Source organism: Diorhabda sublineata, chromosome 11, assembly GCF_026230105.1.
Source record: "Diorhabda sublineata isolate icDioSubl1.1 chromosome 11, icDioSubl1.1, whole genome shotgun sequence".
NCBI lineage: Eukaryota > Metazoa > Arthropoda > Insecta > Coleoptera > Chrysomelidae > Diorhabda > Diorhabda sublineata.
This window is the reverse complement of record NC_079484.1, coordinates 1,140,970-1,160,301: the sequence shown is the minus strand read 5'-3', so window position 1 is coordinate 1,160,301 and position 19,332 is coordinate 1,140,970. Positions and strand designations below refer to the sequence as shown.

Here is a 19,332-nt window from a genome sequence, read left to right as displayed (position 1 = left end):
AAAATGGTATATTTTTCCAAAAAAACAGTCTCTAAAGACAAAAAATGGTTCAATTTTAAAAAAGACTATGTGTAAAGTCAAAAAATGGTATATTTTTCCAAAAAAACAGTCTCTAAAGACAAAAAATGGTTCAATTTTAAAAAAGACTATGTGTAAAGTCAAAAAATGGTATATTTTTCCAAAAAAACAGTCTCTAAAGACAAAAAATGGTTCAATTTTAAAAAAGACTATGTGTAAAGTCAAAAAATGGTATATTTTTCCAAAAAAACAGTCTCTAAAGACAAAAAATGGTTCAATTTTAAAAAAGACTATGTGTAAAGTCAAAAAATGGTATATTTTTCCAAAAAAACAGTCTCTAAAGACAAAAAATGGTTCAATTTTAAAAAAGACTATGTGTAAAGTCAAAAAATGGTATATTTTTCCAAAAAAACAGTCTCTAAAGACAAAAAATGGTTCAATTTTAAAAAAGACTATGTGTAAAGTCAAAAAATGGTATATTTTTCCAAAAAAACAGTCTCTAAAGACAAAAAATGGTTCAATTTTAAAAAAGACTATGTGTAAAGTCAAAAAATGGTATATTTTTCCAAAAAAACAGTCTCTAAAGACAAAAAATGGTTCAATTTTAAAAAAGACTATGTGTAAAGTCAAAAAATGGTATATTTTTCCAAAAAAACAGTCTCTAAAGACAAAAAATGGTTCAATTTTAAAAAAGACTATGTGTAAAGTCAAAAAATGGTATATTTTTCCAAAAAAACAGTCTCTAAAGACAAAAAATGGTTCAATTTTAAAAAAGACTATGTGTAAAGTCAAAAAATGGTATATTTTTCCAAAAAAACAGTCTCTAAAGACAAAAAATGGTTCAATTTTAAAAAAGACTATGTGTAAAGTCAAAAAATGGTATATTTTTCCAAAAAAACAGTCTCTAAAGACAAAAAATGGTTCAATTTTAAAAAAGACTATGTGTAAAGTCAAAAAATGGTATATTTTTCCAAAAAAACAGTCTCTAAAGACAAAAAATGGTTCAATTTTAAAAAAGACTATGTGTAAAGTCAAAAAATGGTATATTTTTCCAAAAAAACAGTCTCTAAAGACAAAAAATGGTTCAATTTTAAAAAAGACTATGTGTAAAGTCAAAAAATGGTATATTTTTCCAAAAAAAACAGTCTCTAAAGACAAAAAATGGTTCAATTTTAAAAAAGACTATGTGTAAAGTCAAAAAATGGTATATTTTTCCAAAAAAATAGTCTCCAAAGGTCGAAAAATGGTTCAATTTTGAAAAAGACAATGTGTAAAGTCAAAAAATGGTATATTTTTCCAAAAAAATAGTCTCCAAAGGTCGAAAAATGGTTCAATTTTGAAAAAGACGATGTGTAAAGTCAAAAAATGGTATATTTTTCCAAAAAAACAGTCTCTAAAGACAAAAAATAGTTCAATTTTAAAAAAGACTATGTGTAAAGTCAAAAAATGGTATATTTTTCCAAAAAAACAGTCTCTAAAGACAAAAAATGGTTCAATTTTGAAAAAGACAATGTGTAAAGTCAAAAAATGGTATATTTTTCCAAAAAAATAGTCTCTAAAGACAAAAAATGGTTCAATTTTGAAAAAGACAATGTGTAAAGTCAAAAAATGGTATATTTTTCCAAAAAAATAGTCTCTAAAGACAAAAAATGGTTCAATTTTGAAAAAGACAATGTGTAAAGTCAAAAAATGGTATATTTTTCCAAAAAAATAGTCTCCAAAGGTCGAAAAATGGTTCAATTTTGAAAAAGACGATGTGTAAAGTCAAAAAATGGTATATTTTTCCAAAAAAAACAGTCTCTAAAGACAAAAAATGGTTCAATTTTAAAAAAGACTATGTGTAAAGTCAAAAAATGGTATATTTTTCCAAAAAAATAGTCTCCAAAGGTCGAAAAAATGGTTCAATTTTGAAAAAGACAATGTGTAAAGTCAAAAAATGGTATATTTTTCCAAAAAAATAGTCTCCAAAGGTCGAAAAAATGGTTCAATTTTAAAAAAGACAATGTGTAAAGTCAAAAAATGGTATATTTTTTCAAAAAAAAAGTCTCCAAAGGTCGAAAAAACGGTTCAATTTTGAAAAAGACAATGTGTAAAGTCAAAAAATGGTATATTTTTCCAAAAAAATAGTCTCTAAAGACAAAAAATGGTTCAATTTTGAAAAAGACAATGTGTAAAGTCAAAAAATGGTATATTTTTCCAAAAAAAACAGTCTCTAAAGACAAAAAATGGTTCAATTTTAAAAAAGACTATGTGTAAAGTCAAAAAATGGTATATTTTTCCAAAAAAAATAGTCTCCAAAGGTCGAAAAATGGTTCAATTTTGAAAAAGACGATGTGTAAAGTCAAAAAATGGTATATTTTTCCAAAAAAATAGTCTCTAAAGACAAAAAATGGTTCAATTTTGAAAAAGACAATGTGTAAAGTCAAAAAATGGTATATTTTTTCAAAAAAAAAGTCTCCAAAGGTCGAAAAAGGGTTCAATTTTGAAAAAGACAATGTGTAAAGTCAAAAAATGGTATATTTTTCCAAAAAAATAGTCTCTAAAGACAAAAAATGGTTCAATTTTGAAAAAGACAATGTGTAAAGTCAAAAAATGGTATATTTTTCCAAAAAAATAGTCTCTAAAGACAAAAAATGGTTCAATTTTGAAAAAGACAATGTGTAAAGTCAAAAAATGGTATATTTTTTCAAAAAAAAAGTCTCCAAAGGTCGAAAAAACGGTTCAATTTTGAAAAAGACAATGTGTAAAGTCAAAAAATGGTATATTTTTCCAAAAAAATAGTCTCTAAAGACAAAAAATGGTTCAATTTTGAAAAAGACAATGTGTAAAGTCAAAAAATGGTATATTTTTCCAAAAAAACAGTCTCTAAAGACAAAAAATGGTTCAATTTTAAAAAAGACTATGTGTAAAGTCAAAAAATGGTATATTTTTCCAAAAAAATAGTCTCCAAAGGTCGAAAAATGGTTCAATTTTGAAAAAGACGATGTGTAAAGTCAAAAAATGGTATATTTTTCCAAAAAAATAGTCTCTAAAGACAAAAAATGGTTCAATTTTGAAAAAGACAATGTGTAAAGTCAAAAAATGGTATATTTTTTCAAAAAAAAAGTCTCCAAAGGTCGAAAAAACGGTTCAATTTTGAAAAAGACAATGTGTAAAGTCAAAAAATGGTATATTTTTCCAAAAAAAATAGTCTCTAAAGACAAAAAATGGTTCAATTTTGAAAAAGACAATGTGTAAAGTCAAAAAATGGTATATTTTTCCAAAAAAATAGTCTCTAAAGACAAAAAATGGTTCAATTTTGAAAAAGACAATGTGTAAAGTCAAAAAATGGTATATTTTTTCAAAAAAAAAGTCTCCAAAGGTCGAAAAAACGGTTCAATTTTGAAAAAGACAATGTGTAAAGTCAAAAAATGGTATATTTTTCCAAAAAAAACAGTCTCTAAAGACAAAAAATGGTTCAATTTTGAAAAAGACAATGTGTAAAGTCAAAAAATGGTATATTTTTCCAAAAAAATAGTCTCTAAAGACAAAAAATGGTTCAATTTTGAAAAGGACAATGTGTAAAGTCAAAAAATGGTATATTTTTCCAAAAAAATAGTCTCTAAAGACAAAAAATGGTTCAATTTTGAAAAAGACAATGTGTAAAGTCAAAAAATGGTATATTTTTTCAAAAAAAAAGTCTCCAAAGGTCGAAAAAACGGTTCAATTTTGAAAAAGACAATGTGTAAAGTCAAAAAATGGTATATTTTTCCAAAAAAATAGTCTCTAAAGACAAAAAATGGTTCAATTTTGAAAAAGACAATGTGTAAAGTCAAAAAATGGTATATTTTTTCAAAAAAAAAGTCTCCAAAGGTCGAAAAACGGTTCAATTTTGAAAAAGACAATGTGTAAAGTCAAAAAATGGTATATTTTTCCAAAAAAATAGTCTCTAAAGACAAAAAATGGTTCAATTTTGAAAAAGACAATGTGTAAAGTCAAAAAATGGTATATTTTTTCAAAAAAAAAGTCTCCAAAGGTCGAAAAACGGTTCAATTTTGAAAAAGACAATGTGTAAAGTCAAAAAATGGTATATTTTTCCAAAAAAACAGTCTCTAAAGACAAAAAATGGTTCAATTTTGAAAAAGACAATGTGTAAAGTCAAAAAATGGTATATTTTTCCAAAAAAATAGTCTCTAAAGACAAAAAATGGTTCAATTTTGAAAAAGACAATGTGTAAAGTCAAAAAATGGTATATTTTTCCAAAAAAAACAGTCTCTAAAGACAAAAAATGGTTCAATTTTAAAAAAGACTATGTGTAAAGTCAAAAAATGGTATATTTTTCCAAAAAAATAGTCTCCAAAGGTCGAAAAATGGTTCAATTTTGAAAAAGACGATGTGTAAAGTCAAAAAATGGTATATTTTTCCAAAAAAATAGTCTCTAAAGACAAAAAATGGTTCAATTTTGAAAAAGACAATGTGTAAAGTCAAAAAATGGTATATTTTTTCAAAAAAAAAGTCTCCAAAGGTCGAAAAACGGTTCAATTTTGAAAAAGACAATGTGTAAAGTCAAAAAATGGTATATTTTTCCAAAAAAATAGTCTCTAAAGACAAAAAATGGTTCAATTTTGAAAAAGACAATGTGTAAAGTCAAAAAATGGTATATTTTTCCAAAAAAATAGTCTCTAAAGACAAAAAATGGTTCAATTTTGAAAAAGACAATGTGTAAAGTCAAAAAATGGTATATTTTTTCAAAAAAAAAGTCTCCAAAGGTCGAAAAACGGTTCAATTTTGAAAAAGACAATGTGTAAAGTCAAAAAATGGTATATTTTTCCAAAAAAACAGTCTCTAAAGACAAAAAATGGTTCAATTTTGAAAAAGACAATGTGTAAAGTCAAAAAATGGTATATTTTTCCAAAAAAATAGTCTCTAAAGACAAAAAATGGTTCAATTTTGAAAAAGACAATGTGTAAAGTCAAAAAATGGTATATTTTTCCAAAAAAATAGTCTCTAAAGACAAAAAATGGTTCAATTTTGAAAAAGACAATGTGTAAAGTCAAAAAATGGTATATTTTTTCAAAAAAAAAGTCTCCAAAGGTCGAAAAACGGTTCAATTTTGAAAAAGACAATGTGTAAAGTCAAAAAATGGTATATTTTTCCAAAAAAATAGTCTCTAAAGACAAAAAATGGTTCAATTTTGAAAAAGACAATGTGTAAAGTCAAAAAATGGTATATTTTTTCAAAAAAAAAGTCTCCAAAGGTCGAAAAACGGTTCAATTTTGAAAAAGACAATGTGTAAAGTCAAAAAATGGTATATTTTTCCAAAAAAATAGTCTCTAAAGACAAAAAATGGTTCAATTTTAAAAAAGACTATGTGTAAAGTCAAAAAATGGTATATTTTTCCAAAAAAACAGTCTCTAAAGACAAAAAATGGTTCAATTTTGAAAAAGACAATGTGTAAAGTCAAAAAATGGTATATTTTTCCAAAAAAATAGTCTCTAAAGACAAAAAATGGTTCAATTTTGAAAAAGACAATGTGTAAAGTCAAAAAATGGTATATTTTTCCAAAAAAACAGTCTCTAAAGACAAAAAATGGTTCAATTTTAAAAAAGACTATGTGTAAAGTCAAAAAATGGTATATTTTTCCAAAAAAATAGTCTCCAAAGGTCGAAAAATGGTTCAATTTTGAAAAAGACGATGTGTAAAGTCAAAAAATGGTATATTTTTCCAAAAAAACAGTCTCTAAAGACGAAAAATGGTTCAATTTTGAAAAAGACAATGTATAAAGTCAAAAAATGGTATATTTTTCCAAAAAAACAGTCTCTAAAGACAAAAAATGGTTCAATTTTGAAAAAGACAATGTGTAAAGTCAAAAAATGGTATATTTTTCCAAAAAAACAGTCTCTAAAGACAAAAAATGGTTCAATTTTGAAAAAGACAATGTGTAAAGTCAAAAAATGGTATATTTTTCCAAAAAAATAGTCTCTAAAGACAAAAAATGGTTCAATTTTGAAAAAGACAATGTATAAAGTCAAAAAATGGTATATTTTTCCAAAAAAATAGTCTCCAAAGGTCGAAAAATGGTTCAATTTTGAAAAAGACAATGTGTAAAGTCAAAAAATGGTATATTTTTCCAAAAAAATAGTCTCCAAAGGTCGAAAAATGGTTCAATTTTGAAAAAGACAATGTATAAAGTCAAAAAATGGTATATTTTTCCAAAAAAATAGTCTCCAAAGGTCGAAAAATGGTTCAATTTTGAAAAAGACAATGTGTAAAGTCAAAAAATGGTATATTTTTCCAAAAAAATAGTCTCCAAAGGTCGAAAAATGGTTCAATTTTGAAAAAGACAATGTGTAAAGTCAAAAAATGGTATATTTTTCCAAAAAAATAGTCTCCAAAGGTCGAAAAATGGTTCAATTTTGAAAAAGACAATGTGTAAAGTCAAAAAATGGTATATTTTTCCAAAAAAATAGTCTCCAAAGGTCGAAAAATGGTTCAATTTTGAAAAAGACAATGTGTAAAGTCAAAAAATGGTATATTTTTCCAAAAAAATAATCTCCAAAGGTCGAAAAATGGTTCAATTGTGAAAAAGACAATGTGTAAAGTCAAAAAATGGTATATTTTTCCAAAAAAATAGTCTCCAAAGGTCGAAAAATGGTTCAATTTTGAAAAAGACAATGTGTAAAGTCAAAAAATGGTATATTTTTCCAAAAAAATAGTCTCCAAAGGTCGAAAAATGGTTCAATTTTGAAAAAGACGATGTGTAAAGTCAAAAAATGGTATATTATTCCAAAAAAACAGTCTCTAAAGACAAAAAATGGTTCAATTTTAAAAAAGACGATGTGTAAAGTCAAAAAATGGTATATTTTTCCAAAAAAATAGTCTCCAAAGGTCGAAAAATGGTTCAATTTTGAAAAAGACGATGTGTAAAGTCAAAAAATGGTATATTTTTCCAAAAAAACAGTCTCTAAAGACAAAAAATGGTTCAATTTTAAAAAAGACGATGTGTAAAGTCAAAAAATGGTATATTTTTCCAAAAAAAACAGTCTCTAAAGACGAAAAATGGTTCAATTTTGAAAAAGACAATGTGTAAAGTCAAAAAATGGTATATTTTTCCAAAAAAATAGTCTCCAAAGGTCGAAAAATGGTTCAATTTTGAAAAAGACGATGTGTAAAGTCAAAAAATGGCAAAAAATGGTATATTTTTTCCAAAAAAACAGTCTCTAAAGACAAAAAATGGTTCAATTTTAAAAAAGACTATGTGTAAAGTCAAAAAATGGTATATTTTTCCAAAAAAACAGTCTCTAAAGACAAAAAAATGGTTTTTGAAAGAAAAATCAGTCTCTAAAAGCAAATGACATTATTATTTTTTTGAAAAAACAGTCTCTAAGGATAAATAATAGTTCGATTTTGAAAAAAATCAAATGACAGTTTGTATATTTCGAAAAAGACAGTCTTCAAAGACAAATAACAAACTACGTTTTAAAAAAAATAACCTTCCAAAGCAAATAACGGTTAGTTTTTCAGAAAACAAATCACACACACTTACAATTTGCTTGGCAACAATTTTCATAACGCCACTCGTATTCAAGAAAAAACGACGCTAAAAAAACGTATACACATTTTTTACGAAACTACTGGCAACACTGTAAATTTCATATTGTTACTCGTCCACGACACGGACCGTGAAATCGTTCCGCAAGACACAAATTTCCATAACTGATATCAGAGCCGGATTAAACTAGGGGCTTGGGGTGGGGCGGTATAGCCCCAAGTCCAAGAGGGCCCCATCATTCTGTATTTTTTGATGTGTTGATACCACAAATCTAACGTATTGATATTATTTTGTGAATTTTTCCTGGTTATCGAATTCCTTAAGGGGGCCCCGTCATTATTTTAGCCCCATAAATCCGGCCCCGACTGATATAAAACGTTTTTTACAACCTGTTTACCGTACGTTCCGTTTTTACACAACCAATTTGCTTTTTCGCTTGTTTGTTCGCATTTCGCAATCCGAATTATCGAGAAAAATCCTTCGGGTATAAATAGGCGCTAGTACAAAAGTAAAACAAATGGCGCATTTAAATAAATTAGTGCTTGGAGAATTAGATAAAAGTGTTAAGTAACGAATAAATACGAAATTATTTTTCAACTCACCGTATATCCTAACCTAGCGGCCCTATGCAGATGCGTCTCCCCTATCCCCTTATTCAGCACCCAAGTTTTGATTTCCCTCTGTATATCGTCGACCGATTCCAAAGTTTTCGACACCGCCGATTTCTTCTTTCTCTTTTCGGCGGATTCGTTCTCCGCCGCGTCTTTCTTAACTTTCTTCTTCTTTCTAATATAATCGAAACCGGAACTGAATTTCCGACGTATTTTACCGAACTTGCCGCGTTTCCGGCCCGACGCGCTTCCGTCGTCGCCGTCCACCGAAGCGGTTTCCGATTTAACGGTGACGTCGTCCAAACTTCTCGTGTCCTCGTCCAACATCGAATCCTCCGTTTCGATTTTGATCGACGGTTTCGGTTCGATCGGATCGCCGGCTCCATCTTTGTTCGATTCGGTCGTTTCGCGTTTTGTGTCTCTTTTCAAATCGGTCGCTTCCCTGATCAGATCGTCCTTCTTCTCCAATCTGACCACGAGGTTGCCCAAACAGCTGGCGTTCTCTTCCTTTATTTGGATGTCGTTGAGACAGGTGACCGGCGGCGCGGAGGCGGGTCGGTCTTCGCCGAACACTTCTTTGATCGTCGCCCTTTGTTTTTGCACTCGAGTCTCCCTTCGGGTTCTCGAATTCAAAACTACGGTGGTGAATTGATTGTTCAAAATGTTGTTGGATCTTTTTAGAAAGGCGTCTTTGAAATTGCTCATCGTCGATTTTCTGAAACCCAGTAGCGGAGATTCGGCCTTGATTACGGGGGAATTCGATAACTTCTTCGTTTTTTTGTCGTCTTCCTGTTTTATTTCCAAACTGGGCGTCGGGAGTAATTCGACGGGATTTTCGGATTTGGGCACCGTCTTCGGGCTGTGATCGTCTTTCCTTTTGTATTTTTTCCTTTTTCTGCCGCCGCATTTCTCCAATAATCTGTCCAGTATCGAAGTTTCTTTGCCGGCGGGGGTGTTCGGTAAACTTTTGATCGAGCAACTGCCCTCCGAATCGTAGTTTATTTTTTTGGAAAAAACGTTGAAATCCGAATAATTCGATTCGGCGTCGCTGTCCGGCTCGGATTTGATTCGTTTCTCTTTGATTTTCGCGTCTTTGTCGTCGTTGGGAATGGACGCGGTGGGCGATTGGGGACAGGGGTCCAAATCGGGCAGAGAAGTGGACAATCTGTGGAAGACCGGAGGTCTGGTGACTTGTATTAGAGTCGGGGGCATGCGCAACGATTTTTTGTATTTGTAAACGCCCTCCTCCCATCCGGGATAAAACGCCGATCCGTCGCCGAACGAAGGTTTCTTAGAAGGACGAATCGCCGATGTTAATTCGCTAATTTTTTCGCCGCAACCTTTAATTTCCTCCTCGGTCGATTTGACTTCGTCGTTTACAACTTTAACCGCCGATTTATCGTTTTCGTCGTCGCTACTATCGCTCGACGATAATATCCTGCGTCTAACGCTTTTCCTTTTAATCACAAACAAATCTTCTTCTTGTTTCGCGTCGGTTTCTTCTTTAACTTTGTTTAAATCGATTTCGCACGTCGAAACTTTGATTTCGTCGTCGATTTTTTCGATTTTCACGGTAACTTCGTCTCCGTTCTCGGCGTTATCGTTCAACCGTTCGATTATCTTCTTTTTTTTGCACTTTCTTTTACCGATGCCGCTTTTCAATTGTTCCAAAAAATTGTCGCAAACTTGCGAAAACGTATCGTCGCTCGGCGTCGGAGGAGCGGGTGGAAGAAGAAGAACAGGACGTCGATGAGTAGTTTCTTGTTTTAAATCGCCGATAGTTAAAACGGTCTTAACGGATTTTCTACATTTCCTCATCGCCTCCAAACTTTCTTTGTTAACGTCGTTTTCCGAATCGGAATCCGGGAAATCGAACACCGATGTTTCCGATGAACTTCGCAATCCCGCTTCCCTGATCGGTATTATATTCGAATCTTCTTCGTTTCGACTGAACAATCTTTTTCTCGGAGCCGTCGAACATATTTGCGGACGGTCTTTTTGCGCCGATTTCGGCGGCGTCGAACCGCTACCGCAAAACGCGGTAACTTGCGGTACATCGTAATGTTTTACGGGCGATTTAGGCGGTTTATCGGTAAGTTGCGGTACATCGTAATGTTTTACGGACGATTTAGGCGGTTTATCGGTAAATTGCGGTACATCGTAATGTTTTACGGACGATTTAGGCGGTTTATCGGTAAGTTGCGGTATATCGTAATGTTTGACGGGCGGTTTATCGGTAATTTGCGGTATATCGTATTGTTTTATATTCGATTTAAGTTGTTTTTCGATGACGTCGTGTAATTGACTTTTGTTGTTGTTACCGCCTTGTTTTAATTCGCCTTTGGTGCGTATTCTGGCCGCTAGGAAAGCCGCTAAACCGTCGCAATCGGTATTTGCGTTGTTATTTATCACAGTATCTTCTTTATCGGATAATCGATTCGTTTTGTTCGTATCGAAATTGATGGAATCCACCGCTTTCGGTATATGGAATTTGTAGGAGGCGGTTATGTTGTTATTATCGGGAAAACTGGTGGGGGTGAAAGGCGATACGTTGTTTCTATTAACGAATACCGGTTTAGGTTGTAGAGGGGCGGTAACGTCGGTCGAGGGGTGTTGTATATCGGATCTGATTGAAAAATTTTCGTTCGATTTCAATTGTTCCAATTTTTTCTGTCCCTTAACCTCCAAACTGTTTCTCAACAAACTCAAAACTCTCTTATCCACCCCGACGGTATTTTTCGAATTCGTCAACGAATTATTATTATTATTATTATTATTATTAGCGGTGGTTTTCGGATTGTAGCCGGGATATTGATGCGTTCCGGCGGACGGTACGTACGTTTGCGTATGAAACGCGGTGTGTTCGTAATTCGGTTTGTCGTAGCCGTTAACGAGCGGTATCTTCGTGGGCGACGATAATTTCGCTTGTTGTCGTTTATAGGACGATAATCGTTCCTCGATTTGCAAATCGATCGATTGCCTCCAAGCGTCAGTCGTCGTTAATTTTTGCAATTTGTTTGGTACCGTCGGCGGTAGCGCGATTTCGCCGCTCCGTTTCTTCATTTGTTCGTTGGAAACGAATCGCGGCGTAGGCGGAACCGTCCTCGGTTTCGATTTTATATTATCGGACGTCGGAATCGAATATTTATACGAAACTTTATTGTCGGTAGATCGTTTCGGTAAAGTCGGTACGTTGAAGTTCGGTCTGAATTCGACTTTGGGAGCGGTAGCTGCCGTTAATTGAGTCGATCTTTGCGTGAGGTTCCTTTGAAACGAATTCACGTCTAGTTGCGGATAATTGTGGGCCGTTAAAGTTTGGTTAGGTCTGTATCTGGTTCGTTCGTTTTCGGCGTCGATTAACGTGGAATCGGCGGGCGTTCGGATCGTTTTGACGGACAAATCCAACGGGGATTCCCTTTTGACGGCGACCACTCGGTTTGTATTGTCGATTATATTAGAGGGAATCGGCGGTTCGTTTGTTACATTTCTCGATGGGATCGCGGTAAATTGTCGATTGGAAGACGACTGATTTTGATTGGCGTTGGCGTTGGCGTTGGCGTAATAGTTGCACGTCGTCGTCGTTACAACTTGGTTGTAAGATTGCGTAGTTGTTGTCGCGGTTATCGGTTGGTATTGTTGATAATTCGACGGTGTCGAAGTCTGTTGTATATTGTGGCTGTTGGATTGATAGGAATTCGAGCCGTAAGTTCTGGTTTTGTTATCTGCGGCGGCCGGAGTCGGTCTTACCGGTTCTCTGACCCGATTGGAATGGTAATGGGATATCGCGGCTATGGGAGGTAAATTATGAGTGGTTCTGATTGTTCTGAGCTGTTCTTCTTGCTGCCTCGACGCCGCGAATACGGATTGGTGGGTCTGTTGGGGTCCGTAAACGTGTTTGTAGTACATTTTTTGTTGTTGGGACGTAGCGGAAGGGTAATGATGCTCAACGGGGTGTTTGTATGGTACGTTATTGGTGGTTTCGTTTTTGGTTTGTTGATAATACGACACGGATTGAGTGTAATTGTACGTATCGGATGATTGGGAGTATTGAGACGTTCTGGGAGCCGATTGTTCGTGCGAAGGGACTCGAGGTATCGTTTGTTCTCTGGAAGGTACTCTGGGTACCATTTGTTCGCGCGACGGGGCTCTGGGTTGTTGCGGCGACGGTATTTGGTGATAAGGCGACGGCGATTGTTGGTACGGTGAGCCGGCGTTGGGCAAGTGAGATTGGTATTGAGTATAATTCGTGTTTTGAGGTCTGGAAAATTCGAAGGGCTGTCTTTGTTGTTGATAATGAACGGGTGATTGTTGTTGCAGTTGGGATTGGTGTTGTTGGTGCGGTTGTTGTTTGATGGGTTGTTGTTGTTGTTGTTGGTGTATGTGTTGTTGGTAGTGTTCTTGATAGGAGGCTGTAACAAGTAAAAACGAGTTAGAATACCAAAAAAATTGATGGGAATTTACGAGAGTTGTTTCAAATGTTTACGTACGCTCCTCCTGCGAACGGAACTTTAAGGTTGGGAAACGGAAAAACTTCGCTGGTTATTGTTCTAATGAAAAATCACTGCCGTTGTCTTCGATTACATTCACTTCGGCGTTATCTTATCGAGCAATGATGCGTAATACTCCCCTATTACTGTTTTACCCTTTTAAAGGTGTTTGATAAACGTTGTCGCCAGAAAATCCTCATCTGGCATCTTTATCTCTTTGAAAGCAGTTCTTTTTCACTGTTTTTCGACTTTAACCGCTACGTTACGTTCGATCGAACGAGTTTTTAGTGTTAAATGAGTGACCGTGGCATCTAAAGCGCAGATAGCATAATTTTCAAGCATTATATGGCGGATGCGTTCTTTTGATACGCCAATAGGCTTAATCGGACACCATTTGTTGAACTTTTTCGATTGTTATGACTATTTTTTCGTTTCGGAAGCGTTCTAGTAGAACCAGGTTATGAATAGACCGAAAAAATTCGACTCATTTTGCTTCAACCGCGTCATTATGTTCATTAGAACGCGCTTTTGGTTTAAAATGAGTGAACGTGGCATCTAAAGCGCCGATAGCATAATTTTCAAGCATTATATGACGGATGCGTTCTTTTGATACGCCAATAGGCTTAATCGGACACCATTTGTTGAACTTTTTCGATTGTTTTGACTATTTTTTCATATCAGGAGCGTTCTAGTAGAACCAGGTTATGAATAAACCGAAAAAATTCGACTCATTTTGCGTCAACCGCGTCATTATGTTCATTATAACGCGCTTTTGGTATAAATGAGGGAACGTGGCATCTAAAGCGCAGATAGCATAATTTTCAAGCATTATATGGCGGATGCGTTCTTTTGATACGCCAATAGGTTTCATCAGACACCATTTGTTGAACTTTTTCGATTGTTATGACTATTTTTTCGTTTCGGAAGCGTTCTACTAGAACCAGGTTATGAATAGACCGAAAAAATTCGACTCATTTTGCTTCAACCGCGTCATTATGTTCATTAGAACGCGCTTTTGGTCAAAAATGAGGGAACGTGGCATCTAAAGCGCCGATAGCATAATTTTCAAGCATTATATGACGGATGCGTTCTTTTGATACGCCAATAGGCTTAATCGGACACCATTTGTTGAACTTTTTCGATTGTTTTGACTATTTTTTCATATCAGGAGCGTTCTAGTAGAACCAGGTTATGAATAGACCGAAAAAATTCGACTCATTTTGCTTGAATCGCGTCATTATGTTCATTAGAACGCGCTTTTGGTCAAAAATGAGGGAACGTGGCATCTAAAGCGCCGATAGCATAATTTTCAAGCATTATATGGCGGATGCGTTCTTTTGATACGCCAATAGGTTTCATCGGACATCATTTATTGAACTTTTTCGATTGTTTTGACTATTTTTTCATTTCAGGAGCGTACTAGTAGAACCAGGTTATGAATAGACCGAAAAAATTCGACTCATTTTGCTTCAACCGCGTCATTATGTTCATTATAACGCGCTTTTGGTCAAAAATGAGGGAACGTTCCATCTAAAGCGCCGATAGCATAATTTTCAAGCATTATATGGCGTATGCGTTCTTTGGATACGCCAATAGGCTTAATCGGACACCATTTGTTGAACTTTTTCGATTGTTTTGACTATTTTTTCATTTCGGAAGCGTCCTGGTAGAACCAGGTTATGAATAGACCGAAAAAATTCGACTCATTTTGCTTGAATCGCGTCATTATGTTCATTAGAACGCGCTTTTGGTCAAAAATGAGGGAACGTGGCATCTAAAGCGCCGATAGCATAATTTTCAAGCATTATATGGCGGATGCGTTCTTTTGATACGCCAATAGGTTTCATCGGACATCATTTATTGAACTTTTTCGATTGTTTTGACTATTTTTTCATTTCAGGAGCGTACTAGTAGAACCAGGTTATGAATAGACCGAAAAAATTCGACTCATTTTGCTTCAACCGCGTCATTATGTTCATTATAACGCGCTTTTGGTTTAAAATGAGGGAACGTGGCATCTAAAGCGCCGATAGCATAATTTTCAAGCATTATATGGCGTATGCGTTCTTTGGATACGCCAATAGGCTTAATCGGACACCATTTGTTGAACTTTTTCGATTGTTTTGACTGTTTTTTCATATCAGGGGCGTACTAGTAGGACTTTTCGAACTTTTCGAACAACTCTCGTACATAAAAATGATGGAAAACGTGTTTTTTGATCGATTTTAAGTGTATCGAAAACACCGTACCTGCATAATACTGCCGGTTCTGTTCGTGAGATACGGGAACGGTTTGACCGTACTGAGATAGATGCGAAGAGGAATCCGAACCGTGAGACGACGGCCTGTGTATAACCGAATGATCTTTAAGCACCGAAGCGTGTTCTCTGAGTACCGATTGTTCCCTTTGGACGGGCGCGTGTTCTCGTTGTAACGCATTATGATCTCTGGCAGGTTGAACGGCGTCGCTGGCATGCGACGACCAATAAGCGTTCGAAGACGTCGGAATACTTCGTTCGTATTCGTGCCTTAGATGCGATTCCGATGAATAAGCGGGGCTTACCGCCGAATTCGAGCCAGTCGGCAGCCCCTGGAAGTACTGTCGCGCCCCCTCCAATACGTTGGTAAACGTAACATCCATGACCTGCAGGTCTAGCCTGCTATTGTCTTATCTGAAACGAAACAACAGCATTAGTTCATTTACAAAAAATTAAAATTACGATTTATGGCGGGCAGTGTATCTCTATTAAGTATAAGTATAAATTACACGTAAATTCAATCGTGAATAACAATCAAAATATCTTATTTTGAACAAAAATTTCACTTTTATTCGTTTTATAACGATATAAATATATTTCAACACTTTTTTGACGGGCAGTGTATCTCTATTAAGTATAAGTATAAATTACACGTAAATTCAATCGTGAATAACAATCAAAATATCTTATTTTGAACAAAAATTTCACTTTTATTCGTTTTATAACGATATAAATATATTTCAACACTTTTTAGACGGGCAGTGTATCTCTATTAAGTATAAGTATAAATTACACGTAAATTCAATCGTGAATAACAATCAAAATATCTTATTTTGAAAGAAAATTTCACTTTTATTCGTTTTATAGCGATATAAATATATTTCAACACTTTTTTGACGGGCAGTGTATCTCTATTAAGTATAAGTATAAATTACACGTAAATTCAATCGTGAATAACAATCAAAATATCTTATTTTGAACGAAAATTTCACTTTTATTCGTTTTACAACGATATAAATATATTTCAACACTTTTTTGACGGGCAGTGTATCTCTGTTAAGTATAAGTATAAATTACACGTAAATTCAATCGTGAATAACAATCAAAATATCTTATTTTGAAAGAAAATTTCACTTTTATTCGTTTTATAGCGATATAAATATATTTCAACACTTTTTTGACGGGCAGTGTATCTCTATTAAGTATAAGTATAAATTACACGTAAATTCAATCGTGAATAACAATCAAAATATCTTATTTTGAACAAAAATTTCACTTTTATTCGTTTTATAACGATATAAATATATTTCAACACTTTTTTGACGGGCAGTGTATCTCTATTAAGTATAAGTATAAATTACACGTAAATTCAATCGTGAATAACAATCAAAATATCTTATTTTGAACAAAAATTTCACTTTTATTCGTTTTATAACGATATAAATATATTTCAACACTTTTTAGACGGGCAGTGTATCTCTATTAAGTATAAGTATAAATTACACGTAAATTCAATCGTGAATAACAATCAAAATATCTTATTTTGAAAGAAAATTTCACTTTTATTCGTTTTATAGCGATATAAATATATTTCAACACTTTTTTGACGGGCAGTGTATCTCTATTAAGTATAAGTATAAATTACACGTAAATTCAATCGTGAATAACAATCAAAATATCTTATTTTGAACGAAAATTTCACTTTTATTCGTTTTACAACGATATAAATATATTTCAACACTTTTTTGACGGGCAGTGTATCTCTGTTAAGTATAAGTATAAATTACACGTAAATTCAATCGTGAATAACAATCAAAATATCTTATTTTGAAAGAAAATTTCACTTTTATTCGTTTTATAGCGATATAAATATATTTCAACACTTTTTTGACGGGCAGTGTATCTCTATTAAGTATAAGTATAAATTACACGTAAATTCAATCGTGAATAACAATCAAAATATCTTATTTTGAACAAAAATTTCACTTTTATTCGTTTTATAACGATATAAATATATTTCAACACTTTTTTGACGGGCAGTGTATCTCTATTAAGTATAAGTATAAATTACACGTAAATTCAATCGTGAATAACAATCAAAATATCTTATTTTGAACAAAAATTTCACTTTTATTCGTTTTATAACGATATAAATATATTTCAACACTTTTTTGACGGGCAGTGTATCTCTATTAAGTATAAGTATAAATTACACGTAAATTCAATCGTGAATAACAATCAAAATATCTTATTTTGAAAGAAAATTTCACTTTTATTCGTTTTATAGCTATATAAATATATTTCAACACTTTTTTGACGGGCAGTGTATCTCTATTAAGTATAAGTATAAATTACACGTAAATTCAATCGTGAATAACAATCAAAATATCTTATTTTGAACAAAAATTTCACTTTTATTCGTTTTATAACGATATAAATATATTTCAACACTTTTTTGACGGGCAGTGTATCTCTATTAAGTATAAGTATAAATTACACGTAAATTCAATCGTGAATAACAATCAAAATATCTTATTTTGAACAAAAATTTCACTTTTATTCGTTTTATAACGATATAAATATATTTCAACACTTTTTTGACGGGCAGTGTATCTCTATTAAGTATAAGTATAAATTACACGTAAATTCAATCGTGAATAACAATCAAAATATCTTATTTTGAAAGAAAATTTCACTTTTATTCGTTTTATAGCTATATAAATATATTTCAACACTTTTTTGACGGGCAGTGTATCTCTATTAAGTATAACTATAAATTACACGTAAATTCAATCGTGAATAACAATCAAAATATCTTATTTTGAAAGAAAATTTCACTTTTATTCGTTTTATAGCTATATAAATATATTTCAACACTTTTTTGACGGGCAGTGTATCTCTATTAAGTATAACTATAAATTACACGTAAATTCAATCGTGAATAACAATCAAAATATCTTATTTTGAAAGAAAATTTCACTTCCTTTCGTTTTATAGCTATATAAATATATTTCAACACTTTTTTGACGGGCAGTGTATTTCTATTAAGTATAACTATAAATTACACGTAAATTCAATCGTGAATAACAATCAAAATATCTTATTTTGAAAGAAAATTTCACTTCTATTCGTTTTATAGCGATATAAATATATTTCAACACTTTTTTGACGGGCAGTGTATCTCTATTAAGTATAACTATAAATTACACGTAAATTCAATCGTGAATAACAATCAAAATATCTTATTTTGAACAAAAATTTCACTTTTATTCGTTTTATAGCGATGTAAATATATTTCAACACTTTTTTGACGGGCAGTGTATCTCTATTAAGTATAAGTATAAATTACACGTAAATTCAATCGTGAATAACAATCAAAATATCTTATTTTGAAAGAAAATTTCACTTCTATTCGTTTTATAACGATATAAATATATTTCAACACTTTTTTGACGGGCAGTGTATCTCTATTAAGTATAAGTATAAATTACACGTAAATTCAATCGTGAATAACAATCAAAATATCTTATTTTGGAAGAAAATTTCACTTCTATTCGTTTTATAGCGATATAAATATATTTCAACACTTTTTTGACGGGCAGTGTATCTCTGTTAAGTATAACTATAAATTACACGTAAATTCAATCGTGAATAACAATCAAAATATCTTATTTTGAACGAAAATTTCACTTTTATTCGTTTTACAACGATATAAATATATTTCAACACTTTTTTGGCGGGCAGTGTATCTATGTTAAGTATAACTATAAATTACACGTAAATTCAATCGTGAATAACAATCAAAATATCTTATTTTGAACGAAAATTTCACTTTTATTCGTTTTATAACGATATAAATATATTTCAACACTTTTTTTCACGGGCAGTGTATCTCTGTTATGTCTAACTATAAATTACTCGTAAATTCAATCGTGAATAACAATCAAAATATCTTATTTTGAAAGAAAATTTCACTTCTATTCGTTTTATAGCGATATAAATATATTTCAACACTTTTTTGGCGGGCAGTGTATCTCTGTTAAGTATAACTATAAATTACACGTAAATTCAATCCTGAAAAACAATCGAAATATCTTATTTTGAACGAAAACTTCACATTTATTCATTATTTAATATTAGAAAAAAATATCAGTATTTAAACATTTTTTGACGAGCAGTGTAACTGTGAAATATACGTAATTAATTCATAGCGTCATCTATTAAACGATTGCCGTATTAGACACATTTTATAACGGGTAACGCCATCTATTAAACAATAGCGGTACTTGAAGTAGAATATTCGTATTACGGAAATAGTTAACTTCATGATAATCGAATGACAGATGAAAAAAGTTTGGTTCGTTTTTATATTAATGGCATCAAAACAACAAAGAAATTTTATAGTTTGTTTTGAATTATATAAATTGA

General features: G+C 32.2%; 2 protein-coding genes across 2 annotated transcripts in view; one reads left to right on the top strand and one right to left on the bottom strand.

The window, feature by feature from the left end:
• The window catches only part of LOC130450479 (iron-sulfur protein NUBPL), a 78,536-nt gene that overhangs the window by 21,478 nt on the left and 37,726 nt on the right, over positions 1-19,332 (top strand). The window lies entirely within an intron of this gene.
• Positions 1-19,332, bottom strand: part of LOC130450477 (uncharacterized) — a 76,390-nt gene that overhangs the window by 21,487 nt on the left and 35,571 nt on the right. Inside the window, exons 3-4 of the mRNA XM_056788873.1 lie at positions 14,897-15,318; positions 8,152-12,569 (exon numbers count right to left, since the gene is read on the bottom strand). Coding sequence (XP_056644851.1) covers positions 8,152-12,569; positions 14,897-15,287 — 4,809 coding nt within the window. The 5' untranslated portion in view covers positions 15,288-15,318. The remainder of the gene's footprint in view (positions 1-8,151; positions 12,570-14,896; positions 15,319-19,332) is intronic.